Source organism: Leopardus geoffroyi, chromosome A2 (genome assembly GCF_018350155.1).
Source record: "Leopardus geoffroyi isolate Oge1 chromosome A2, O.geoffroyi_Oge1_pat1.0, whole genome shotgun sequence".
NCBI lineage: Eukaryota > Metazoa > Chordata > Mammalia > Carnivora > Felidae > Leopardus > Leopardus geoffroyi.
The window spans coordinates 140,829,049-140,856,509 of record NC_059331.1 but is presented as its reverse complement, the minus strand read 5'-3'; the positions used below and the strand labels follow the sequence as shown (position 1 = coordinate 140,856,509).

General features: G+C 36.8%; 1 protein-coding gene across 4 annotated transcripts in view; it reads left to right on the top strand.

Moving 5' to 3' along the window:
* SLC13A1 (solute carrier family 13 member 1) overlaps positions 1 to 27,461 on the top strand; it is a 143,882-nt gene that overhangs the window by 94,931 nt on the left and 21,490 nt on the right. For 2 of the 4 annotated variants that reach the window (XM_045495478.1, XM_045495475.1), the window contains exons 13-15: positions 2,520 to 2,681; positions 4,106 to 4,243; positions 6,268 to 7,467. In XM_045495478.1, the coding sequence (XP_045351434.1) occupies positions 2,520 to 2,681; positions 4,106 to 4,243; positions 6,268 to 6,405 (438 nt within the window). In that variant the 3' untranslated portion in view covers positions 6,406 to 7,467. Of the gene's footprint in view, positions 1 to 2,519; positions 2,682 to 4,105; positions 4,244 to 6,267; positions 7,468 to 27,461 lie in introns of those variants that run through there. The other 2 variants (XM_045495477.1, XM_045495476.1) reach the window with 2 other exon arrangements.

The following is a 27,461-nucleotide window of genomic DNA, read 5'->3' as shown; positions in this document are numbered from 1 at the left end:
TCTGCCTCTCCTCTGCATGTGCTGGCTCTCTCTCAAAAATAAACATTTTTAAAAATTTTACAATATATCATAGTCCTAAGGCTGTCAAAGAAGAATAAGAAGTAACAGTACTTCATTTCATCATTTATTTATTACATATTAAGTACATTAAAAGTACTTAGTACATGTTGGGGCACCTGGGTGGGTCTGTTGGTTAAGCATCTGCCTTTGGCTCAGGTTAGGATCCCACAGTTCAGGGGTTCGAGCCCTGCATGGAGTTCTGTGCTGACAGCTCAGATCCTGGAGCCTGCTTCACATTCTGTGTCTCCCTCCCTCTGCCCTCCCCCTGGTCATGCTCTTTCTCTGTCTCTATCTCAAAAATAAATAAACATTAAAAAAAAAAGTATTTAGTGAATGTTTATTGAATGAAGTCCAGAGAGAATTTTACATAACCATTGCTAATACTACATTATGTCTAATTTTAGGGAGAAATAAAACCACCATTAGGAATAATTCTTTGGCCTGTCATCTACTATCTAGTTTATATAAAGTAGAAGTCTGGGGAGGCCTTTGTCACTTGAAAGTCATTGTAGGGCTGCTGGAAAAAAGCATCTTCTTAAAAAGTCCATGAGAAAGTTTTTACTCTTTGATTAAAAACTCTCATTTCTGGGTCTTATAGTCATATGTGAAACACTTAAAGCTCACAGCTGCTCCATTTCCTTATTCAGCCATCAGAGTAAAAAGGATGATGAGAGAGATGTGTTGTGTCCAGCCTTTTCGTTTCTGGAAAGTTAAATTTTTATTTTTCTCAAGGCGAATAACTATCTGCTATCTTCTAAATAGCCTCTAGGGAGATTGTCTTTTGCTTCTTACTTTATTGTCAATTTTTCTGTATGGCATTTGGACACAAAACTTTCGACTTAATAGGTGAAAAATCTCAGAAATTGTCTCAATTCTGAGTGCCACTTATAATGCCTTTTTACATCTAGATTTGGCTTGCCTCATAGACCACTCAAATTTAAATGATAGAAATATAAGGCAAATTCACTTTTTTCCCCTACTATTTCAGAAATAATGAGATCTGGTTTCTCAGAATCAGTAACTTCCATTATTGTTATTGCTAATTTGAACTGTGAGGGAATCAGAATCGGTAATTCTGACACTGATGTTAACTTTGTTCGGGGCGCCTGGGTGGCGCAGTCGGTTAAGCGTCCGACTTCAGCCAGGTCACGATCTCGCGGTCCATGAGTTCGAGCCCCGTGTCAGGCTCTGGGCTGCTGGCTCAGAGCCTGGAGCCTGTTTCCGATTCTGTGTCTCCCTCTCTCTCTGCCCCTCCCCCGTTCATGCTCTGTCTCTCTCTGTCCCAAAAATAAATAAACGTTGAAAAAAAAAATTTAAAACTTTGTTCATGTCTCCTTCCCAGAATATCTGTCCGGATTGGACTCTAGATATTCAAAGTGATTTTAAAAGCATTGGCCAGACCCTAGAATTGCAAAATCCAAGAAAATTAAAAGGTGTGGACTTCCTCTGATACACTAGCCCCTCCCACTGGAAGAATTAGGGAAACCATAGAAGGAGGTCTAGTTTGCTGTGAAAATCCTGGTACATAGAATTAAATTTCTGTGGGATATCCAGAATGACCCTATCCCTGAGTGGGTATATTGAAGCCATGAATTTCAACAATATGGCTGTGGAAAAATATGCCCCTAGAAACTGATTTTACAAAGATTTGGAGACAGTTCATTTTTTAAAATTTTGTTCCAAGCTGTAATTAGTTTGGCAAATGTCCAGAACTCAATAACCCTCCTGGGTGGGAGCGGTGAGAGAGCAGCTAGCTACTAAAGCATTCACCTCTTTGTAATTTGCTCTCTCTTAAAAGCCTGTTAACTTTGTTTTAATATAATCACAGTACACTAAGTGTCTCAGGTATGGACAATATTCATATAATCCTAATGGAAAAATTTAAATATTGATTTAATAAAAAATGTTGATATATGAGTAAAGGAAATGGAGGGCCAGGAAATACATGTATGGTGGATGGTGTAAGAAAGCTGAATCCTTAAGTAACGTATTAGAAAGTCAGTAAGCAAAATCTAAATTAGCAAATTAGGAAAACACATAGTTTAAAAAATAGCTATAAATAGCTAAAACGGGTTGAAAATTGTCTCTGGGGAACACAACGTAGGAATAGAGAGAGGCAGACCAGAGGGCTTCCATTTTCTTAAAGTCCTGTAGTACCACATGATTTGTCCATATAAATTAGGTAAAATTAAATTTTAATTTAAAAAATGTGGGAAGACAATTCAAACTTCCTAAAGCATGTTGGTAGTGTTAAAATAAGAATAATTGAGAACATCTCCATGTCAGAGCCTCCTAGATCTACCAAACTATGGGAAAATATGAAAGATTAAAGTTATATTTTAGAAACTGTGTTCTTAGGGCAAAGGTTACATTTTATATATTTAAATTGTGTCTGATTAAAATGAATTGTTTACAAATAACATTACAAATTATTATTATTTTCTTTTTTTTTTTTTTAGGAATCAGGACTATCTAAGTGGATAGGAAATAAATTATCTCCTCTAGGTTCATTACCAGTATGGCTAATAATTCTGATATCTTCTTTGCTTGTCACATCTTTAACAGAGGTAGCCAGCAATCCAGCTACCATTACCCTTCTTCTCCCGATATTATCTTCATTGGTGGGTATCTCATTGATCTGCTTTTATACTCATCAAAGGTGTAGTGTTCTACTTTGCTTGTTCTCATATTGTGGTATGGAATCATTTTTGGTGCGAATGATCTTCCTATAAGTAATTTATAGAGTGGTCTTTATTTGGGTTGATACTTTTTTGGGAGACCTCAACGCAGAACTCTGTTCTACATTCAAGCAGCAAGATCTTAAGAGAAGTACTTACCTTCTTTCTGCCCAGATTTTTCATTTGCAGATAAGTACAAGGGTCAGCCTGGATCCTTTCCAGCTGTGAGACTTTGGGATTCAGTGTTTCCTGGCAACTTCAGTATTTAGATGTCTAACACTGACACTTCTCCCTCCAGATTATTCCTCAGTTTCTGAGAAGTGGTTCATATAGGTGATTTGCAAGTGAATAAGAAGCTAGGCTTATGCTTCCGGCTTTAAGCTTAAATATCTTAGACACGGTTGGTTCTCTCTATAGCCCAGGGAATAATTTTAAAAGATAAGAAAAAACCAGATTTGCAAGGAGAGAGAGGAAACGACAATCTACCTTTTTTCTCCCCACCTAGCTAGTAATTACAAGAAATAGCGTTAAGTAAAATGTTTTCCTTATTGGGACGGCTAAGTTTGGTGAGAGGTAGCACTTTAAATTAAGAAGGATTGCCCTTCTGGAATTGTTCTCCTCCAGCTCAAGGCGCATATGATAGCATTCTTAAGCTGCTGCTTCAAATTAGAGAAGAAATGTAGGCAGTTTATACTGGCAAAATACCATTTTGGTTTTTCTGTTTTTTATTTCTCAACAGGGCACAGATGAAATGGCACAGTTAGAAAAGCTAGATGATGAATTAAGAATAGGAGTGACTCTTCTTCTGTGAAGATCCCTAAGCAAATTTTAAATTATATATGGCGCAGAGGCAGAAAAGTTAATGGAATAATGAGAAGCTTTGGAGCCAGAGAGACATTAAGCCCCTACATAAGCTCTACTGCTTGCCACCTTTGTGTCTGGACTTGAACCTTTCTGGGCCTTAGTTTCTTCATCTGTTATTTGGGGCTATAGTAGCCATCTCATAGGTCATTGGGAATATTAAGTTATTTTATATAAATACACACACACACACACAGCACCTAGCACACTGGATAAATGATAAATTGCTTCTGTTTTTATTTAGTTCCTGGAATAAATGATACTTTATTTTCTAAATGAACCGAGCTTTAATACTTATGTGGGCATCAATAACCATATAGACAACAACAAGAGGAAGAGACATTTCTGAAAAATATTCTTCAAGCTAGAGTTACATTTATGTGTACAATTTTATGTCTTTAAGTTTTAACCTGCTTCTGCGAAAGTTTATTATAATAATTTTGCTCATTTTGCTGCTTGGTGCCTACCTCAAAATTTCACTTAGACTCCTTTGTCTTTCCCAACAGGCTGAAGCCATTCAAGTGAACCCTCTTTATATTTTGATACCTTCTACTCTGTGTACTTCATTTGCATTCCTCCTACCAGTAGCAAATCCACCCAATGCTATTGTTTTTTCATACGGCCATCTAAAAGTAATTGACATGGTGAGTGAGCTGTAAGAAAACAATCAGGTCCAATGTCTTGCGTTATCGCTCCTTTTACACACTAATCAACTTCCAGGGAAAGCATGGCTTGAGTTCTGTTTCTGAAGGTGAGTACATGATTGGTCATAGAATTGTTTTCAAGAGTGATACCAGAAGCAAACATGCCATTAGAATTTGCAGTCACAAATACGGATACTGAATGCATCAGTAACACCCTGGAAGAGGGAAAAGAGCATAGACTGTGTTCCACACAAGGGCTTAAACTTACATGTCAAAATCAGAATCCAACTTGACCTAGGCAAAAGAAAGAAATAGAATTAATGAAATTCAGCAGTCACGCCCTGTGGTTTTCTATCATAAATATCTTTGCAACCAACCAACATTCGCTTTGAATAACATACTGGGCTCAGTGCCTGCTGATGAAAAGTCGTCTTTCTTGTTGTGATTCTAATAGTGGCATCTGACATGAAAATGCAAGCAAGTCATAACGGAACATTTAGTGTGGTGTCTACATGTGGGGTTTCTTCCGATCTGATGGGGGCCCCAAAATGTGGGGCAACGATCAGGTGGAAGCCACCTGAGGCAGAACAGAGGAGATAGAAGTTGGCTGAATACACCACAAGAGAACAACGGGCAGGACGGCAGAAGAAAGGCTGTCTGCAAGGAGGCAGTGGGTGGGGGGCGTTTTTAAAGGAGGAAGTTGAAGAGGTTTGGCAATATATGGAATTTTCCCTTTTTTGGTAACTGAGCCTGGTTGTAAGTAGCCCATTGGTCATTTAGGGCCTTTGGATATTTGGGGATGGGTCGCCTGATGGGCCTGTCGGTATTCAGCCAGGTGGTCACTGTGGCCCTTTCTACATTCCCTTGCTCGTGGCTGTTTGCCGTGGTAGGCAAGGACTAGCTTGAGAACACTCTAGTCTCCCCCAAATCTTGATCACCAACTTCCAAACCAAACCAAACAGGAATGTAATGAAAGTAACTTCCATTAGTTTACTCTGCAGGTGCACTCCCCAGGTAAGTCCCAGCTCCCTCCTGCCACACACATTGCTGTCCCTACATTCCTGCAATGTAAACATTTTGGAAATGCCTCTATGCAGAAGTCACATAATATTCTTTTGGAAAAGAAAATGTGTAGGACACCATATAACCAGTGTCCTGTGCACATGAATTTAAACAATAAAAACAGGATTCTGGAATAAGTGAGTGGCTTGCATAGAAAGAAAAGGAGACTTCCTATAATAACCATCACTAGATATCTCCTTTTGCTTTGGGGCTCCATGCTTTAAAACAGAGAATGAGAGGTAAGCAGTCTTTCCCTGTAAAAAGTCAGACAGTAAATATTTGACACTGTGGGCCGTATGCTCTCTGTCACAACTACTCAATTCTGCCATTGTATCACGACTGCAGCCAACAACAATATGTGAACAAATAGTCATAGTTCTAGTACCACAAAACTTTATTTACCAAAACAGGTCATGGGCAGTATTTTGCCAGTCTCTGTTTTAATGGATAGAAAACAACTTTGAAATTTTTAGTAGCTACCAGGATGATGACATAAGAGCCAGAAAAATGGGCACTCTAAGAAAGATGGATAGAAGTGGCATTTTATTAAATCTCAATAGGAGAATACTGAAGGCTAAACTAATAATGGTATTGAGTGAACATGAAGGATCCAGTTATCATATCGTGACCCGAACCTTACCCACTGAAAGACCAGACCTCAAAACTCAAATTCTGATTTAACATGAAATGGCAATTTTTTAAAGGGATTTTTTCTTGAGTTAGTTGATTCCAGTATATTCCTAAGAGGAACCTCTCAGCATCTCCAACTAAATGTCATTTAGCTGGGGACGGATTCTCCTTTGACATGAATGGAAGAATTCATTGTTTTATGAAATGACAACAATTTACACACATCATTTAGGGCGCATGTAAATCTGGCATATACTTTCTGCTACAGTGTTCTAACTCTCCTATAGGTTTTCTTTTGGGGAGACTGACATTTATGCTCTTTCCTGTTCCAGGTTAAAGCTGGACTTGGTGTTAATATCGTGGGTGTCGCTGTGGTGATGCTTGGCATGTCCACCTGGATTGTGACTCTGTTTGACCTCTCTACTTACCCTTCTTGGGCTCCTCCAATTAGTAATGCGACCATGCCATGACAAGCATGAACATTATAACTATCCTGTGGTGAGTTTTGAGAACCATTGAGAATTCACTGCAGATTTGGCTTTGGGAAATTGATGACACATTTAAATTAGTCCTGATGTAGCTTTTGTGGTTCCAGTAAACGCTCAAAACCTGCTGGCATAACCCAGAGTTCACACCAAAGAGCGTCTCCGTGCCTTTATCAAGAAACTCACAGCTGAGATTTTGCTCATAGACCTTATGCATGCTGCTTCAACGTAAGAGTAATTTATAACATGACCTTCAAAGAGATTAGGTGATTTATTTCATTTTATAGTTTTGGTTTGGTGTAACATTTCAAACATCAATTTAGTATTTCAGAAACTTCCCATAAAGCTAGAAATAGGAAATAAAACATACCAGTTAATTAGGTACTTGGATAAATCATTTCTGTAGTGTTGCTGAAGGGAATTTGTTGAAACACCAAAACAGTGGTCATCTGCTGGTGCAGAAGAAAGGTTTAATTTAAATGAAATCTGCATTCTGTCATTTTAAAAAATACCAGATTATTTTTGACGTATACATATGATATGAAAATTGAAATTGAACTGGTAGTTTCAAAATTATAGTTGAATCCACTAAACAACAGAAATCTCATAGATAAGGATTAATGTCTACTTGACCTTATGGTTGGATTAATATAATTCATACCTTTATATCTCAGTGCACTAAGAAATGCATTTTGTAGAGTTGTGAATAATGCTTGCTATGATTTGCACTGTTATCACAGTGTAGGTATAAAAGAAAGCTAAACATTATAAAACTATTAACACATTTATGTATATGTATAACAGTTTTGTTTATATGTTTATCTTGTAAATACGTAAATACAAAATATAAATGTAAATTAGAAATACATAATGTCATATGTAAAAAGAGAAGATTCAGAAATCTAAATGAATTATCACTATGTATAGAGATAGAAAAAAGTAACATAACTCCATTATTTTCAACATTGAGGCAAAATATCAGATGAAAAATAAGAATAAAAAAGTAAAACTGTTGACATATTTACAAAATAAAAATTATTAAATTAACTATTGAACAATAATTTTATTACTAAATAGTTAATAATTTGATAATTATTAAATTAATAGTTATTAAGTTATTCATGGGCAAAAGAAAAAAGAAAAAAAAGAAGGGGTGTCTGAGTGGCTCAGTTAGTTAAGCATCTGACTCTTGATTTCAGCTCAGGGCAGGATCTAAGTTTGTGGGTTTGACAGCCCCATGTCAGGCACTATGTTGGTGGGGGAGCCTGCTTGGGATTCTCTCTCTCTCTCTCTCTCTCTCTCTCTCTCTCTGCCCTCACTCATGCTTGCTCTCTCTCTCTCTCAAAAATAAACTTTAAAGCAGAAAAGGAAAGGAAAGAAAAGAAAAAAGAAAGAGAAGAGAAGAAAAAAGAGATCTGAACATCCAAACAAAAATAGAAAGAGAATAGTCTCCTAGCACGCAGGATGTGAAAAAGAATAAGGTCTATTGACATTTCCTAAATTCGACTACAGGGGAAAAAACGACAATGAAAAACAAAATAATGTGCACAGTTAGGAAAGGATGGAGAAGTTAAAACATAACAATTCTCATGCTAAAAATAAAGTGGGAGACAGGTTAAGAAAATACTTTTGGTATTTTTAATCTTGATAGAAGTCATCAGCCCTCATTTGGTTTTTATGCAAATGATGGTACTTATAAGGTTGTTCTTGAAAAATAAATATAGTAAAAAGTAGTTTTTAAAAAGGAAGACATTCCTTTAAAAATTATATATTATAGATTGTCTATGTTCATTGTCTATTAGTCAATGCAAAATTTATCATTTTTTAAAAAATTTGTCCATTTAAGCCTTACAATATATTGCTGCTTTATGTATGTCTTCTAAGTTCCCCCTATTCACTTATTTTTTTCCCTATCATATGTTATACTTTTACTTATGATCAATAGAATCTATTACTTTTTGGCTTTTTTTCTAGTCATTCAATTTATCACTGCTGAATTATATTATGTGATGAATACATTTTAATTATGAAAAAATGAAATGACTTTTCAAATTAGAATGAAGAAGTTTTCCCTTCAAAAAAATAATACAAACATTTCAGCCTGAATCATTTTAATGAATTGCTTCCACAGCTGCCAGCTGAGTACAAGAAAAATAATACTTAGTCAAAATTTGTTTAAGTGAGCCATACTGTTCTCTTGCTCCACCTTTATGTTTAGTTGACATATCAAAAATGACTTAACTCATCCATTTCACATTTGTCCCATTTACATCAAAGTTCTCAAGCTATTTTAGTTTGAAAGTTGTATACTGTCTTTGGAAGTTTCCAAAAGGCAATCTAAACAGATGATCAAACAAATCTGTGTCCTCCCACTCCATGGTAGAGAGTGTTTTTGTTATTATCCTGATCCTTTCTTAAAGGTTAACTAGAAATCTTTGTCACTTTAAGTCCCAGTATCTTCCTCAGGATTGGCTCTTGTCTAGATAATAGTAGCAATTTCACTAAGTGCCTATTTACTGTCTGTTCATGCAAGTGTTTGGAGGCCCCACTGGCGTATGTGTGCGTCTTTCACTCACTTCAGCTGCCTCTGTACATGTCAGCATCTCTAGAATTCAGACTTCCTTCCCTTCAAATGTCTGCACTCTTTCCACCTCACTTGGTCAACACAGCTTTGTTCTCTCCTTTCAGCCTGGGAGGTAGGGAAGTATGCTTTTAACCAATGAGAGTCATCAACCCTGTTATCAAAAATTGATAATATAATATCCTGGTACCTTGGAAGTTTCTTGACATGTATACTACATAGTATAATATGTAAAAGATTTATTATTTGATACATTATTATATCTCTGCCATGGCTAAATATTTGATAAAGATTGGGGCGCCTGGGTGATTCAGTCATTTAGGCGTCCAACTTCCATTCAGGTCACGATCTCACGGTTGATGGGTTCAAGCCCTGCATCGTGCTGTGTGCTGACAGCTCAGAGCCTGAAGTCTGCTTCAGATTCTCTGTCTTCCTCTCTCTCTCTCTGCCCCTCCCCTGCTTGTGCTGTCACACTCTCTCTCAAAAATAGATAAATATTAAAGAAAAGTTTTTTAAGCAAAAGAAGAAATGAAGCACTTTATTTTTTTAATGTTTATTTATTTTGAGAGAGAGAGACACACAGAGCATGAGTTGGGGAGGGGCAGAGAAAGAGGGAGACACAGAGTCTGAAGCAGGTTACAGGCTCTAAACTGTCAGCACAGAACCTGATGTGGGACTGAAACCCAAGAATAGTAGGATCATGACCTGAACCAAAGTCTGATGCTCAACCGACTGAGCCATCCAGGTGCCCCAGAAGCACTTTAATCAAAGTAAAAATTATGTGGCACCTGGGTGACTCAGTTGGTTAAGCCTCCAACTCTTGATTTCAGCTCAGGTCATAATGTCACTGTCGTAGGATCAAGCCCCATGTTGGGCTCCGTGTTGGGCATGGACCCTGCTGAAGATTCTCTCTCTCCCTCTTCCTCTGCTCTTCCCCTGCTCACATGCATGCTCTCTCTCTCTCTCTCTCTCTCTCTCTCTCAAAAAAAAAAGGGGGGGGGTAAAAAGTTATTAGGTAAGTTTTCAGGATGCAGATATCAAAAACACAGGTCCCCAGACTGTGTTTGTAAAAGCAAGACCAGACTAGACCAAGAGTAAACAGTAAAACAGTGTAGAACTAAAGCAGAAATCAATGGGTTTTTCCAAATATGGAGATCATCATTTGCCTAAAAAGAAAAAGACTCAGGGTTTAAAAAAGAAATAAAGGAGGTTTTCTTACTTATAGTATAGTGGTATAGATACTGGGGGTGTTTTCAGGGGGAGTAGATTTTAAGCCAAATAATAAAAAATATTGTATAACATATATTCCTGTGCCAGCAAGAAAATAATGGAAGTCCTCAAGAGAAAGATGATTGAGCACCAGCAAGCACCCAGAGACTTAACCAAGGACTGACAGTGGCAACTGTTAATCCCTAGACATCTCAAAATTTTCTTTTAATGGGTAGATACACAGGAAGCAAGGGATGGGTGACAAAGCCAGGACCCAAGCAAGTGTAGGTTGAATGGAAAACTACATTGAGTGAGGATCTCAAAGGGCTGTATTCTCAGAGCAAATGTGAACTGGGGGAAAAAAGCCCATCCTCTAGAGGAAAACATCAAAGGGACCTTCATGTTTTGGCCTATGCACTAGGTAGAAGAGTAAAATCTCCCTTGAGAATTCGTAACCGTGCAGGTTAGGGGCCTAAATTCTCAATACCAGTGTGTATGGGAAAAAAACCTTAATCTGAAACTTTATCTTAAAACAATCTCGGGTTGGTAGTATGCCCAAGTATCTGGCAAAAGGAAGGAGCACCTTCTTCAGCCTGGGGCTCAGAGAATTACTAAGGTGAAATCTCTGTGAGAGATTATAATCAAAACTTGTAAATTCTGCCAAGACGCAAAACATACTGTACAAGAGCCTGAATAATCCAAAGGACAAAGACAATAGATACTCTACTTATCAAATACAGAATATAAAATGAGGAAGTATAATGTTTGACAATATAAAAGAGGGTATGAGAAATATAATAATTGTGGTAGGCAGAATTCTAAAAATGTCTCCCTAAGTTTTCCGTCTTCTGGTTATTCAATCAAACACTAATCTAGGTATTGCGATGAAGGGGGTTTGCAGATATAATTAAGTTTATTCATCAGCTAGCCTTAAAATATGGAGATTATCCTGGATTATCCAGATGGGTCTAATGTGATCATATGAGATTTTAAAACCAAAAGAGGAATACAGAAGAGTCAAGGGGGTGAGATGAGACAATGGGAAGTCAGAGAGATTGGAAGCATTATAAGGCCTAACTCATTATTGGTGGTTTTTGAAGATGAAAGGGGTTATAAGCCAGGAATGCAGAAGACTCTAGAAGCCGAGAATGACCCCTGGTTGAAACCCAACAAGAAAACAGAGGCCTCAGTCCTACAGATTCATGGAGCTGAATTCTGCCAATCCTAAGCCTAGAAGTTGATTCTCCTCAAGAAACTCCAATAAGGAACACAGCCTGGAAGATGCCTTGATCTTAATCCTATGAGACTTGTTTTGGACAAGTGTGTTAATCTACAGAATTTTAGGATAATAATGACTATTGTTTTAAGCCAGTAAATGTGTGGTAGTTTTTATGACAACAATAGAAATCAAATAAAATAAGGAATGAGAGACTGTAAAAAGTGACCAGATAGATCTGAAAAAGTATCAAATAGAAATTTTAGACATGAAAACTATAAGTTAAGTTAAAAACTTAATGAATGGGTTAAATAGCACATTTTACAAACCAGTAAATTGTGTGAACTTGACAACACATTCCCAAAAAAATTAATTAGAATGCAACACAGACATAGACAAAAGGAGCCCTGAAATGGAAGTAAAGAAAAATACAAGCTAGAATGCCAAATTATAACATATGTTTAATTAGAATTCCAAGAGTAGATTTAAAAAATGAAGGAGACACAATCACTGAATACAATGAGTGACAGTTTTCCAATACTAATAAAATAAACGAATCCAGATTTTCAAGAAGCATGATGAATCCAAAGCAGGACTTAGGGGGGAGAAACAGTAAATCTACACTCACCTACATGATTGTGAATAGTTGAACAACCAAGAGAAAGACAAGATCTTAATAGAAGACTAAGGCTTAGACTAAGGCTACTTTCTCAAAAGCAATTAGAAACAGTGAAGTATTGGGGCGCCTGGGTGGCGCAGTCGGTTAAGCGTCCGACTTCAGCCAGGTCACGATCTCACGGTCAGTGAGTTCGAGCCCCGCGTCGGGCTCTGGGCTGATGGCTCAGAGCCTGGAGCCTGTTTCCGATTCTGTGTCTCCCTCTCTCTCTGCCCCTCCCCCGTTCATGCTCTGTCTCTCTCTGTCCCAAAAATAAATAAACGTTGAAAAAAAAAAATTAAAAAAAAAAAAGAAACAGTGAAGTATCTTCAAGTGCTAAAACAAAGAATTGGATATCTAGAAAATCTATGTTTTAAGAATAAAAGAAGGGACACCTGGGTGGCTCAGCCAGTTGAGCACCCAAGTCTTGATTTCGGCTCAGGTCATGATTCCAGGGTTGTGGGATCTGCACTGGGCTCTGCGCTGAGTGGAGCTTACTTAAGATTCTCTCTCTCTCTCTCTCCCTCCCTCCCTCCCTCCCTCAGCCCCTCTCCCCCATTCATGCTCTCTCTCTGTCTCCAAAATATAAATTAAAATAAAATTTCAAAAAAGAAAACTAAAGAATTTTCAAACTAACAAAACTAAGACAGTTTACCACTAACCAAAGCTCCAAAATTACTTCTATTGGTCAAATCAAAAGAAAAAGAATTCAAGGAAGAAGATAATGTGACACAATAAGAAATGGTGAATAATCAAACTGATAAATATATGGGTTTGAAAAACCAAGTAGAATTAAAATACTAGAAGAGCAAAATGTACAGTTCCAAGGAGACAAAATAGTCTAATTTTGCTCTCAAGCCCCATTTTCTTGGCAGTAGGACACTTAATCTAACTAAATCAAAGCCAAATTCACCATTTCAGTGTTTTAACGGGTTTCAGAGTTTAATTTAGTCAAACTTAGTTTTTGTGTTTTCGATCCTGTCTCTTATTTCCTTCAGCTTACAGTTTTTATCTAAGTTTTGTGGACCGTACATGTGAAACTCTCACTGAGTGACTGTAATGTATCTAGTCTTTGTGATTAGACTGGCTTCCACCAAGATGCACAGTCCTTGGAAGTGTACAGTTCTCATTGGTTTTATCATTCACTTCTGGTTGAAAGATGTACTCACGCGACTCACATCATCCCTGAAGTCAACATCTCCTCATTGTAACCACAGGCTCTATTGATCCACCGCTTGAAGGGCTTTCAGGACTTCGGAGGTTCTCTGCATCTCTCTGGGGTCCTGGCAGTCTGAGGAGGAAAGTGTGTCTAAGCCCCACCTGTACCACACTCCTTCCCATTAGTCTGCTTTCCTGCTGGACTGCATATTAAGTGCAAGGGAAAGAGAGCCTGAAGCTCACATCTTATACCCAGAAGAGTCAGTATATTCATTCATTCATTCATTCATTCATTCATTCATTCGATAAGTCATTAATTAATTATTCATTAAAAATAATGGATGCAACCTTATAGCCACAGAATAGAGCACATCAGCCTAGCTCAAACGGAGACCAAAACCATTGTTTGTCTTAAGAAGTGTTTATGAGCATAGGATCTGGAGGCTGATTGCCAGCACTGAATCCCTGCTCTCCACTCACGATTCCGTCTTCAGATATGTTAGGTAACCTCTGTATGCTGCAATTCCTCATCTGAAAATGGGAAGGCAGAAGGATATTTTCATGGAGTTACAAGGATTAAATGAGTTAATTACACAGAGAACACTTACAACAGTAACTGGCCACAGTAAAAGCTCAGTATGAGATAGTACTCTTCTCAATGTTGTATCATTTTTATTCCTCACCACAGCACACAGAAGTAATTGCACTCATAAAATCACTAGACTTGGTCAGACTCCTTCTTCAGGAGGCTCTTAGCCAAGATCCCATTGAAACCTTAGGATTTAAGTTAGAAAGGTTACTCCTAGTTCATAACACCTAAGCAGAGATTTCCAGAGAATCTTCTAATATTTACCCAATTAGTTGAGAGAGAACACTGGAGGTGAAACAGTGACCAAAGTATGTATTTTTTTTAATGGACCTCAATTTATAGAATTCAGTGCACAAAGAAACTGTAAGGAAATTTAGACACCATAGACGGTACTGTAAGCCAAGTTGAATAACTTACTGAAATAATGTGGCATTATGTTCATATCGAATGAGCCTCTCACTCCATTAAATGATTCTCATCATTAGTTTTCACTTCAGGGATTTTCAAATAGTTCAAAACTCCCCATGTTGCCAATGCTCCCTGGAGCATTGTCTGCAGGGTTGTTGATGAATCCTGACAGCTGTAGTTCTGTGCACCTGCTGAGCTGAGCCTACCCTCTGACCTCCCCGCAGCAGCACGTCTACGGCTGGGCCACTGAGTCAGATGCTATGCCTTTGTGGTTATTGTTCTGTAAAAAGTACACCCTGAAGATTACCAAAATATCAGAAATGTCACGCAGCCTCCTCCTTCATTCCAAGAAGATGTGTGTGCTCTTGAATCCATGTGAAATAGCCAGCATTTCCATTATTTTTCCTTATTTATTCTAATTGCTTCATTCTGCCCTTTTTTGTTTCTTTTTTGTTTTTTTGTTTCTTGATGCATTTTTTTTTAAACAAATGTGGTTTAGATTCCTCAGAAAAGTCAGATACTATGTTTGTTAGAATCTCAGAATAGCGATCTCTTAACAGTGCTTCTACACAAAGAAATTACAAATAGATCACTTTGCACATCTACTCCAGATTCAATTATGGCCTATGGATAAATTTGCAAATAGAGCTTGAAAATTACATACCTTATATTTCATACAATGGCTTTCAAATTCCATGTCATCCTGATAGAAAGTAGGGGAAGTTTTGGTGGCACAGTTTAGGAAAGAAAGAAGAGATGTTCTGAAAACAGGAAATTTGATTTATTTTAACATGACTGCCGTGAAATCGGCTTCTAGTTTGAAGAAAGTCTTCAATTCCTCAAACAATTTTGTATGTGTTAGATGTTGGACTTCCAGACTAGCTTCCAGAGTCCTTCCTTTCCTAGCACTTCTTGACGGAGTTGAGGGACTTTTACCACCTTAGACCATTAAAATAAGCTGTGTACCAGAAACAAACATTTTTGAGACTAGAACAAGAACCCATTGAACTCTAGTCATAATGGATAAATGAACTGAGGAAGAATTGACATTTTAAAATTTTTGAGTCTCCTGACCCATGAACACACTGCATTTCTCTATTTATTTAGGTATTCTTTAATTTCTCCGAGCAATGTTATATAGTTTTCAATGTACAGTTTGTTCATCTTTAAACACATTTAACCCTAAGTGTTGCTATTGTAAGCGGTCTTATATTTTAGCTTCAATTTCTGGTTGATAGTTGCCATGATTTAGAAATGCCATACATTTTTATAAATTGATTTTGTACCTGCACCATTGCTAAGCTTACTTAGTATTTCTAGTTGGGTTTTGGAGTGGGTTTTGGGGGGTTTTCTTATTGTTGTTATTTTGGTAAATTTCATAAAATTGTCTGCATGATATCTTCTGTGAATAAAATCAGCAGTATTTCACCCTTTCCAATCTGATTACTTTTATTTCCCATTTTATCTTAAAATATCTTTGTTTTTTCTTCTCCTAGTAGCATTTTTTTTTACCATTAATTATGAATGTTTGCTGTTGAATTTTCAGAGCCTTTTTAATCAGATTGAGGGAACTCTTCTGCTAGTTTGCTGAGAGGTTTTTTTTGTTTGTTTGTTTGTTTTTTAATTAGGAATGGATGTTGGAATTTGTCAAATGCTTTTGCTGCACCTTTGGAGCTTATATTCTAGTTTTATTTTGCAGTCTTTTAATATGCTAAATTACACTGAATTAGACAAACTTTGAACATGATATTTTGTATTTTATATATTGTTAGATTTTGTTTATCAAAATTTTGTTAAGAATTTTTGCACCAGTGTTCAGGATGGACATTGGTCTGTAGCTTCCTTACTTTGTTGTTTTTGTTGTTGTATTAGGATAATGCTTGTCTAAGAGAATGAGTTAGGAAGCATTTTCTTCTCTTCAATTGTCTGGAAGAGTTGTAGAATTTAAATTATTTTAAATTTATTGAGATTCTTTATGAAAGAATATTGTTTATCTTGAGAAATATTCTGCCTTGAAAAGGGTATGTATTCTGCTGTTGTTGAGCAGAGACTTGTAAAGTGTCAATTGGGCCAACTTTGTTGATACTTTTTTCAATTATTCTATATTCTTACCGATTTTTTTTCCTGCTTATTCTGCCAATATATATCAAGAGAGGAATTTTGAAATCTTTGCCTATAATTGTAGAGTTGTCAATTACTTGCATTTTGACCTGCTTTTGCTCTATGTTTTTCAAAACTCTATTTTTTGGTTGGTGTGTAAACATAAGGTTGCTATGTACCCTATGCCTTTATCACTGTATAATGCTCTTTTTACCAATGTTGATATTCTTCACTCTGAAATATATGGGTATTAATGTAAGTATACTTTTTAAATTAGTTTTAGCATAGGTTATCTTTTTCTAGTCCTTTATTTGTAACTGACTTGTGTCTTTATATTTAAGGTGAGTTTCTTATAGGAAATATGATTGAATCTTGTTTTCTTATGTATTAATCAAATATGACTGACTCTGCTATTTAATTTAAGTATTTAGGTCTTTTGTATTTATGTTACATTTTTGTATAATTGCATTTAAATCCACCATTTTGCTATTTTTTCCTATTTTATTTGTTCCGTGCTTTGTTTCCCTCTTGTACTGCCCTCCTTTGGATTATTGACTTTTTTATGACTTAATTTTATTTCATTCCTTGACTTATTTATTGTAATATTTCTAGTTTCTTGAAGATTTCACAGTATACATCTTTAACTATCACAATTTACATAATATATTACTGCTTTATGTGTAATATTCTTTTTTTTAATTTTATTTTTACTTCTTAAAATTTACATCCAAATTAGCATATAGTGCAACAATGATTTCAGGAGTAGATTCCTTAGTGCCCCTTACCCATTTAGCCCATCCCCCCTCCCACAACCCCTCCAGCAACCCTCAGTTTGTTCTCCATATTTATGAGTCTCTTCTGTTTTGTCCCCTTCTCTGTTTTTATATTATTTTTTGTTTCCCTTCCCTTATGTTCATCTGTTCTGTATCTTAAAGTCCTCATATGAGTGAATTGATATGATCTTTGTCTTTCTCTGACTGACTAATTTCACTTAGCATAATACCCTCCAGTTCCATCCACGTAGTTGCAAATGGCAAGATTTCATTCTTTTTGATTGCCGAGTAATACTCCATTGTATCTATATACCACTTCTTCTTTATCCATTCATCCATCGATGGACATTTGGGCTCTTTCCATACTTTGGCTATTGTTGATAGTGCTGCTATAAACATGGGGATGCATGTGTCCCTTCAAAACAGCACACCTATATCCTGTGGGTAAATGCCTAGTAGTGCCATTGCTGGGTCGTAGGGTAGTTCTATTTTTAGATTTTTGAGGAACCTCCATACTGTTTTCCAGAGTTGCTGCACCAGCTTGCATTGCCACCAACAGTGCAAAAGAGATCCTCTCTCTCCACATCCTCGCCAACATCAGTTGTTGCCTGAGTTGTTAATGTTAGCCATTCTGACAGGTGTAAGATGGTATCTCATTGTGGTTTTGATTTCTATTTCCCTGATAATGAGTGATGTTGAGCATTTCTTCATGTGTCGGTTGGCCATCTGGATGTCTTCCTTGGAGAAGTGTCTATTCATGTCTTTCGCCGATTTCTTCACTGGATTATTTGTTTTTTGGGTGTTGAGTTTGATAAGTTCTTTATAGACTTTGGATACTAACCCTTTATCTGATATGTCATTTGCAAATATCTTCTCCCAATCTGTCAGTTGCCTTTTAGTTTTGCTGATTGTTTCTTCGCTGTGCAGAAGCTTTTTATTTTGATGAGGTCCCAGTAATTCATTTTTGCTTTTATTTCCCTTGCCTCCGGAGACGTGTTGAGTAAGAAGTTGCTGCAGGCAACATCAAAGAGGTTTTTGCCTGCTTTCTCCCCGAGGATTTTGATGGCTTCCTGTCTTACATTGAGGTCTTTCATTCATTTTGAGTTTATTTTTGTGTATGGTGTAAGAAAGTGGTCCAGGTTCATTCTTCTGTATATCACTGTCCAGTTTTGCCAGCACCACTTGTTGAAGAGACTGTCTTTATTCCATTGGATATTCTTTCCTGCTTTGTCAAAGATTAGTTGGCCATACGTTTGTGGGTCCATTTCTAGGTTCTCTATTCTGTTCCATTGATCTGAGTGTCTGTTCTTGTGCCAGTACCATACTGTCTTGATGATTACAGTTTTGGAGTATAGCTTGAAGTCTGGGATTGTGATGCATCCTCCTTTGGTTTTCTTTTTCAAGATTGCTTTGGCTATTTGGGTCTCTTCTGGTTCCATACAAATTTTAGGATTATTTGTTCTAGCTCTGTGAAGAATGCTGATGTTACTTTGATAGGGATTGCATTGAATATGTAAATTGCTTAGGGTAGTATTGACATTTTAACAATATTCGTTCTTCCTATCCAGGAGCATGGAATCTTTTTCCATTTTTTTGTGTCTTCTTCAATTTCTTTCATAAGCTTTCTATAGTTTTCAGTGTATAGATTTTTCACCTCTTTGGTTAGATTTATTCCTAGGTATTTTATGGTTTTTGGTGCAACTGTAATGGGATCGATTCCTTAATTTCTCCCTCTGTTGCTTCATTGTTGGTGTATAGGAATGCAACCGATTTATATGCATTGATTTTATATCCTGCAACTTTGCTGAATTCATGAATCAATTCTAGCAGTATTTTGCTGGAATGTTTTGAGTTTTCCATATAGAGTATCATGTCATCTGCAAAGAGTGAATGTTTGACCTCCTCCTGGCCGATTTGGATGCCTTTTATTTCTTTGTGTTGTCTGATTGCAGAGGCTAAGACTTCCAATACTATGTTGAATAACAGTGGTGAGAGTGGACATCCCTGTCTTGTTCCTGACCTTAGGGGGAAAGCTCTCAGTTTTTTCCCATTGAGGATGATATTAGCATTAGGTCTTTCATATATGGCTTTTAGGATCTCGAGATATGCTCCTTCTATCCCTACTTTCTTGAGGGTTTTTATCAAGAAAGAATGCTGTATTTTGTCCAATGCTTTCTCCGCATCTGTTGAGAGGATCATATGGTTCTTGTCCTTCCTTTTATTGATGTGATGAATCACATTAATTGTTTTGCGGATATTGAACCAGCCCTGCATCCCAGGTATAAATCCCACTTGGTCATGGTGAATAATTTTTTTTTAATGTATTGTTGGATCTGGTTGGCTAATATCTCGTTGAGGATTTTTGCATCCATGTTCATCAGGGAATTTAGTCTATAATTCTCCTTTTTAGTGGGATCTCTGTCTGGTTTTGGAATCAAGGTAATGCTGGCTTCATAGAAAGAGTTTGGAAGTTTTCCTTCCATTTCTATTTTTTGGAACAATTTCAAGAGAATAGGTGCTAACTCTTCCTTAAATGTTTGGTAGAATTCCCCTGGAAAGCCATCTGTCCCTGGACTCTTGTTTTTTGGGAGATTTTTGATTACTAATTCGATTTCCTTACTGGTTATGGGTCTGTTCAAATTTTCTATTTCTTCCTGTTTCAGTTTTGGTAGTGTATATGTTTCTAGGAGTTTGTCCATTTCTTCCAGATTACCCATTTTATTGGCATATAATTGCTCATAATATTCTCTTATTATTGTTTTCATTTCATTCTGAACACAACAGAATCTCTGCTCTTTCATTCTTGATTTTATTTATTTGGGTCCTTTCCTTTTTCTTCTTGGTCAGACTGGCTAGTGGTTTATCAATTTTGTTACTTCTTTCAAAGAACCAGCTTCTGGTTTCATTGACCTGTTCTACTGTTTTTTTGATTTTGATAGCATTAATTTCTGCTCTAATCTTTATTATTTCCTGTCTTCTGCTGGTTTGGGGTTTTATTTGTTGTTCTTTTTCCAGCTCCTGAAGGCAGAAGGTTAGGTTGTGTATCTGAGATCTTTCTTCCTTCTTTAAGAAGGCCTGGATGGCTATATAGTTCCCTCTTATGACTGCTTTGCTGCATCCTAGAGGTTTTCAGTTGTGGTGTTATCACTTTCATTGACTTCCATATACTTTTTAATTTCCTCTTTAACTGCTCAGTTAGCCCATTCATTCTTTAGTAGGAAGTTATTCAGTCACCAGGTATTTGTTACTTTTCCAAATTTTTTCTTGTGGTTGATTTTGAGTTTCATAGCGTTGTGGTCTGAAAATATGCACGGTATGATCTCGATCTTTTTATACTTACTTAGGGCTGATTTGTGGTCTGTTCTGGAGAATGTTCCATGTGCACTGGAGAAGAATGTATATTCTGCTGCTTTAGGATGAAATGTTCTGAATATATCTGTTAAGTCCATCTGGTCCAGTGTGTCATTCAAAGCCATTGTTTCCTTGTTGGTTTTTTGATTAGATGATCTGTCCATTGCTGTGAGTGTGGTGTTGAAGTCTCCTACTATTATGGTATTACTATCGATGAGTTTCTTTTTTTTTTTTTTTTTTTAATTTTTAACGTTTATTTATTTTTGAGACAGAGACAGCATGAACGGGGGAGGGTCAGAGAGAGGGAGACACAGAATCTGAAACAGGCTCCAGGCTCTGAGCCATCAGCACAGAGCCCGATGTGGGGCTCGAACTCATGGACTGCAAGATCATGACCTGAGCCAAAGTCGGCCACTTAACTGAGCCACCCAGGCGCCCCTCGATGAGTTTCTTTACATTTGTGATTAATTTGGGTGTTTCCACATTTGGCGCATAAATGTTTACAATTTTTAGGTCTTCTTGGTCTATAGACTCCTTGATTATGATATAATGCCCTTCTGCATCTCTTGATACAGTCTTTGTTTTAAAGTCTAGATTGTCTGATATAAGTATGGCTACTCTGGCTTCCTTTTGTTGACCATTAGCATGATAGATGGTTCTCCATCCTCTTATTTTCAATCTGAAGGTGTCTTTAGGTCTAAAGTGGGTCTCTTGTAAACAGCATATAGATGGATCTTGTTTTCTTATCCATTCTGTTACCCTATGTCTTTTGATTGGAGCATTGAGTCCACTGACGTTTGGAGTGAGTACTGAAAGTACTGAAAGATGATGCTTGTTGAATTGGAGTTTCTGGTGGTGTTCTCTGGTCCTTTCTAATCTTTTGTTGCTTTTGGTTTGTATTTATTTATACATATATATTTTTTTCATCTTTTCTCCCCTCTGAAAGTCCCCCTTAACATTTCTTGCAGGACTGGTTTAGTGGTCACAAACTCCTTTATTTTTTGTTTGTCTGGGAAACTTTTTATCTCTCCTTGTATTTTGAATGACAGCCTTGCTGGATAAACAATTCTTGGCTACATATTTTTCCAATTCAGCACACTGAATATGTCCTGCCACTCCTTACCGACCTGCCAATTTTCTGTGGATAGGTCTGCTGCAAGCCTGATCTGTCTTCCCTTGTAGGTTAGCAACTTTTTTTCCCTTACTGCTTTCATGATTCTTCCCTTGCCTGAGTAGTTTGTGAATTTGACTATGATATGCCTTGTTGATGGTTGTTTTTTGTTGAGTCTAATGAGGGTCCTCTGTGCTTCCTGGATTTTGATGTCTCTGTCTTTCCCCAGGGTAGGAAAGTTTTCCACTATGATTTGCTCACATAACCCTTCTACCCCTATTTCTCTCTCTTCCTCTTCTGGGACCCCTATGATTCTGACGTTGTTCCTTTTTAATGAGTCACTGCGACTCCAGCTAGTATTCTTATTATCGTGATTCTAAATTCTGGTTCAGACATCTTGCTTGTATCTGTGTTGGTTAAATCCCTGGCTGTCTTTTTTTGTGCTCTTTCTTTTGGAGTGAATTCCTTCGTTTTGTCATTTTGAAGGGAGAAAAGGAATTAATGAGGTAGAAAAATTGAAATAAAAAAATTAAAATTAAAAAAATTAAAATTAAAAATTAAAAACACGCACAAAAATCGAATAGATAATGCTAGATCCTAGGTGAATTTTGGTCTGTGTGTTGAAAGTGGTTTGACAGATTAGAGAAAGAAAAAAACAAAAGGGGGAGAAGGAAAAAAAAAAGGAAATCGTTTGAGAATTTGAAAAAATGAATACATTGAAGTAGACTAAAATGAGATGATGGGGGTAAAATAGAATTTGAAAAAATATACACAAAGGTAAAGAATGTGGTAGAAAAAAGTTAAAGAAGAGTATTTTTAATAAAAATTAAAAATAAATACGAATTTTTTCATTTTCTATATTTAAGAAAAAAGAAAATAAAGGAAAAAGAAAAAAGATAAAAAAAGAAAAAAGAAATCGTTTGAAAATTTGTAAAAGTGAATACACTGTAGTAGACTAAAATAAAATAACGGAAGTAAAATAGAATTTGAAAAAATTTACATAAAAGCAAAAACATATGGTAATAAAAATTAAATAAAAATATTTTTAACAGAAATTGAAAGTAAAAATGAATTTTTCTCTCTCTGCATTCAAGAAAAAGAAAATAAATGAAAAAGAAAAAAAGAAAAATAAAGAAAAAAAGGAAATTGAAAATTTGAAAAGGTGAGTACACTGAAGTAGACTAAAATAAAATGATGGAAGTAAAGTAGAATTTGAAAAAAATTACACAAAAGTAAAGAATATAGTAATAAAAATTAAAGATATATTTAATAAAAATTGAAAATAAAAATGAAGTTTTTCTCTTTCTGTATTCAAAAAAAAGAAAAGAATTGTAAAAGAGAAAAAGGAAAAAGAAAAAAAAAAGAAAGAAAAAAAATTGAATAGATGAACCTGTGAACAGACTGAAGTAGGACTGAAATTGCTTTGTTTTTCCCTAGAAGTCAGTCTATGTAGCTCTTTATAGTCCATAAGCTGGTGGTGAGGCTTGTGTTCTTGAAGAGCGAAGTTGGCCCAGTTGGGCGGGGCTCAGTGTAACAGCTCCGCTCTCCACTAGATGGCACTGCTAGCCTACTGGGGTGGATTGTTGCCATGCGGGTGGGTGCATACGTGCATGTGCAGGAGCGGTGAAAATGGCGCCATCCAGCTACCCAGTCTGTTCTCCCAGATGAGCAATTGCACACCCATCCTCTGTCTTTAGCTCTCGTCCACTTTCTGCTTTTTCTCTCTCCATGCGGCCCCAGGCAGTACCTCTCTCCCAAGTTTTGTCTCAGATGTGGCTGTTTTCCCTGGCCTCTTACTTCCAAAGAACTGCGGCTTTGACCCATTCCAACCCTCTGCGGTTGGGTCGAATAAGCAATGGCCAAATGTCGGCTGCATCCAGGAACGCCCGCTGGACCCTGTTGTTGCCGGTGCCCCGAGACTGCGGCCAGATGCTAGACCGCCCCAGAAAACGTTCGTGAGACAATATAGCAGCAGCATTTCAGGGATTATGGAAAATCCCACCACACATGCGGCACCAGGCTTCACCCTTAATGACCTTCCCCAGCACCAGCGAATATGGCCACCTTCCGGGCTCTGCCGGGACTGGGTGGCTTCAACAGTCTCTACCAACTGTCCTTCCAGCACTGGAATCGCTTTTCCCCATGTGGCCCAAGAACCTCCTGGACCCCAGTCTGTTCCTGGGGATTCGCCCTTCCCAGGTATCGATTACCGCCAGGTATCGAGCTGCAGAGTTGCAGCCTTTGTGCTCCCCTTGTTTACAGTCTTAATGGAATTTAAACCCTCTCCTTTCTCCTTTCTCCCTTTTTAGTTTAGACCCTGCGGCTGTTTCCAGTTTTTCCCCTTTCTCTCCAGCTGCTTTTGGGGAGGGGTGATTTTCCCATATTCTACCCCCACGCAGTCTCCATCCTCTCTCTGCCCACAAAAGCGGTTCTCTACCTTTCGCAGCTTCTCGCTCCCCATGTTCAGCTCTCTGCACCGCAAACCTGCTGAATTCTGTGGTTTAGGTTGTGCAGATTGTTGTGTTAATCCTCCAATCAGTTTTCTAGGTGTGTAGGATGGTTTAGTGTTGGTCTGGCTGTATTTCATGGACACAAGACACACAAAAAGCTTCCATGCTGTTCTGCCATCTTGGCTCCTCCCTTTATGTGTAATATTCTTAACAGAATTTATACCTATAGCCTCCCCTTACCACTTGGTGTTATTGTTGTCATACATTTTATTTCTATATAGATCATAAACTAAAAAATGAATTGCTATTTTTTATCTAAACAGTCAACTTTTGAAAATAACAAAAAATATTTGATTTTTTTCCACATTTTTCATTTCTTTTATATAAGCTTGCTATTTTGATTTCTACCTGGTATAATTTTTATTCTTTAAGCTTTTTTAAATCTGGAAAAAAATCTAATTTACCTTTATTTTGGAAAGATATTTTCACTGGGAATAGAATTTTAAGTTGATATTACTTTTCTCTCAGAAAATTAACGTTCCATAGTCTTCTGGTTTATATTCTTTTTGATAAGAATTCCTAACTTTTAATTCCTAACTTTGTTCTTCCATATGTAATGTGTATGTTTTTTCTTCTGGCTACTTTTAAGATTTTTCTTTATTACTGATTTTATACAATTTTATTATAAGGTACCTTGGTGTAATTTTCTTTATTTCTATGTGTTCAGGTTTCATTAGCCTTCAAAGTATTTATAATAAGATGTTTGTTTTTATCAAATTTTGGTGTAATTTTCTTTGTTTCTATGTGTTCAGGTTTCATCAGGCTTCAGTGTATTTATAAAAGTTTTTTTTTAATCATATCTGGAAAACCTTCATCCATTTTTCCTTAAAATATTCTCTCTATGCCTCCTTTTATTTCAGGGACTACAATTACACACATATTTGGTCACTTGATATTGTCCCAAAGTACACTGAATCTCTGTTTTTGTTTTCTGTTTTTTCCATCATTTTTTATGTGTGTTTATCATTTTGAATAGTCTCTATTGCTACATCTTTAGTTTTACCAGTTCTTTCTTCTTCATAGTCTAATCTGTTAACTCCATCAAGTACATTTTCCGTCTCAAACATTGTAATTTTCAACTTTAGAAATTTGATTTGGGTCTTTTCTATTTTTCCTGTAATTATTGAGCATACTCATATTTTTCTCTACCTTCTTGAACATATGTAATATAGTTTTAATAACTTTCATGTTCTTATCTACTAATTCTATCACCTATGTCATTTCTGTTTCTATTCCTGTTGCTTGACTTTTCTCTCTTTTAAGAGTCCTATTTTCCTTCTTTTGCTGTCTGGTATTTTTTTTTTTTTTTCAATTGAGAGCCATATATTGCTTATTTTACTTTGTTTAATACTATACATATACATATATATGCCTATATATATATTTATTTATTTAAGTTTATTAATTTCTGAGAGAGAGGGAGAGAGAGAGGGAGGGAGGGAGAGAGAGAGAGAGAGAATGAATCTCAAGCAGCCTCCATGCTATCATGGAGGGCTTGAACTCATGAATCATGAGATTTTGGCTTGAGCCAGAACAAAGAGTCAGATGCTTAACTGACTGAGCCACCCAAGTGCCCTAATACCAGATATATTTTTATTCCTAACATACTTGAGTGTTATTCTGGGGCATAGTTGCATTATTCAGAAATATTTTGATCCTTTTTAGTCTTGCTTTTAAGATTTACTGGGTGAGACCAGGAAAACCTTTAGTAGAGTGACATTTGCCTCATACTGAGGCAATCAATACCTTTTTGAGTATTATACTGAATGCTCCATTAATTTACCACTCTAGCTCATGGGAACATGAATTATTCCCAGCCCTGTGCTAGTTTTTGGAATTGTCCCATCTAATAATTTGATTAGTTCTTTCTTCACCCTTAGCTAGTTTCCTGAGAGACAGGCATTAATCAGTATTCAGCAGATTAGTGGACAGGATTCCTGGAGATCTCTCTGCACTTGTCAGTGCGTGTTTCTCCTTTCTGATACTCTGCCTGAAAACTACAGCCACCTGTCCTCTTCACACTCCCAGTGCCATCTATTCAACTCAAGTGATCACCAGTATCAGCCTGGATTCCCTTTTTTGAACCTGCTGCCTGGAAACTCTTCCCTTGTTGTAAGTTGGAATAATCATAGTTCCCAATGATTTCTTCTCTCTCAGAGATCACTGTCCTGTATTTCCTGATGTCCAATATCTGAAAATTGTTGTTTCATATCATTTTTCCTATTTTTAGTTCTTTGAGGCAGAGGGTGAATCCTGTTCCTCATGCTGTATCTTGCCAAAAGTGGAAGTATCTAGAAGAGTCAGATTTAATTATAATCTTTTTCTCCTAGTAAGGTTGGAATCAGGACAAGTGGAGTTAATTGGATGGTTCTGAAGTCTCCAATTTTAATCACTGGTGTATAATTCAGCTCTTAAATAAGAGAGTAAATACTGTATGAAGAGCCTCTATGGTAGTATTGGGAAGTAGAGAGGGTTGCTTCATGAATGCAATTTGAATTTGTTGAGTTTGAGATTTATTCACCACTTATGAGAGACTTAAGAAGAAATAACTAATGAGCACTTAAATAATCCGAATGTGAAATGGCAAATAGTAGTCAGACCTGCATTTCTAGTTTAAAATTAAAGATGAAGTGAGTCTGGAACATACAAAAAATGTGTAAGAACATCCTTTCTGTTGTTTCTTCATCGTCAGTACTATGATAGCTACCTGATATTAATGTCCTATATTGTTTGATATTTTTTTTTTTTAAAGTATCTTCAGTTGACATTTTTTTTTTTTTTAATTTTTTTTTTTTTCAACGTTTATTTATTTTTGGGACAGAGACAGACAGAGCATGAACGGGGGAGGGGCAGAGAGAGAGGGAGACACAGAATCGGAAACAGGCTCCAGGCTCTGAGCCATCAGCCCAGAGCCTGACGCGGGGCTCGAACTCACGGACCGCGAGATCGTGACCTGGCTGAAGTCGGACGCCCAACCGACTGCGCCACCCAGGCGCCCCTGTTTGATATATTTTTAATTATTATTTTAATTCAGAACTGAAGTTTTATGGCCCTATTTGAGAGTATGCTATGACAAATGTAACCCATATGTGTGTGTGTGTGTGTGTGTGTGTGTGTGTGTGTGTGTGTATATATATATATATATATACACATATATATATATACATATATTTTGCTTATATGTAAAAATAATAAAGGCATATACAGGGATATATATATGCAGTTTTAAAATCTTGGGAAAATTGTTCAGAGAACAATTCAACCACAAAGTAAGTTCAACATGAGGAGACAGGTCTCTGACAGAAGCTGTGATATGTGTGGTATGACAGGAATATTTTATCTTCACAGCCATGGGACTTTTTGGGTAGATCATCTAACAG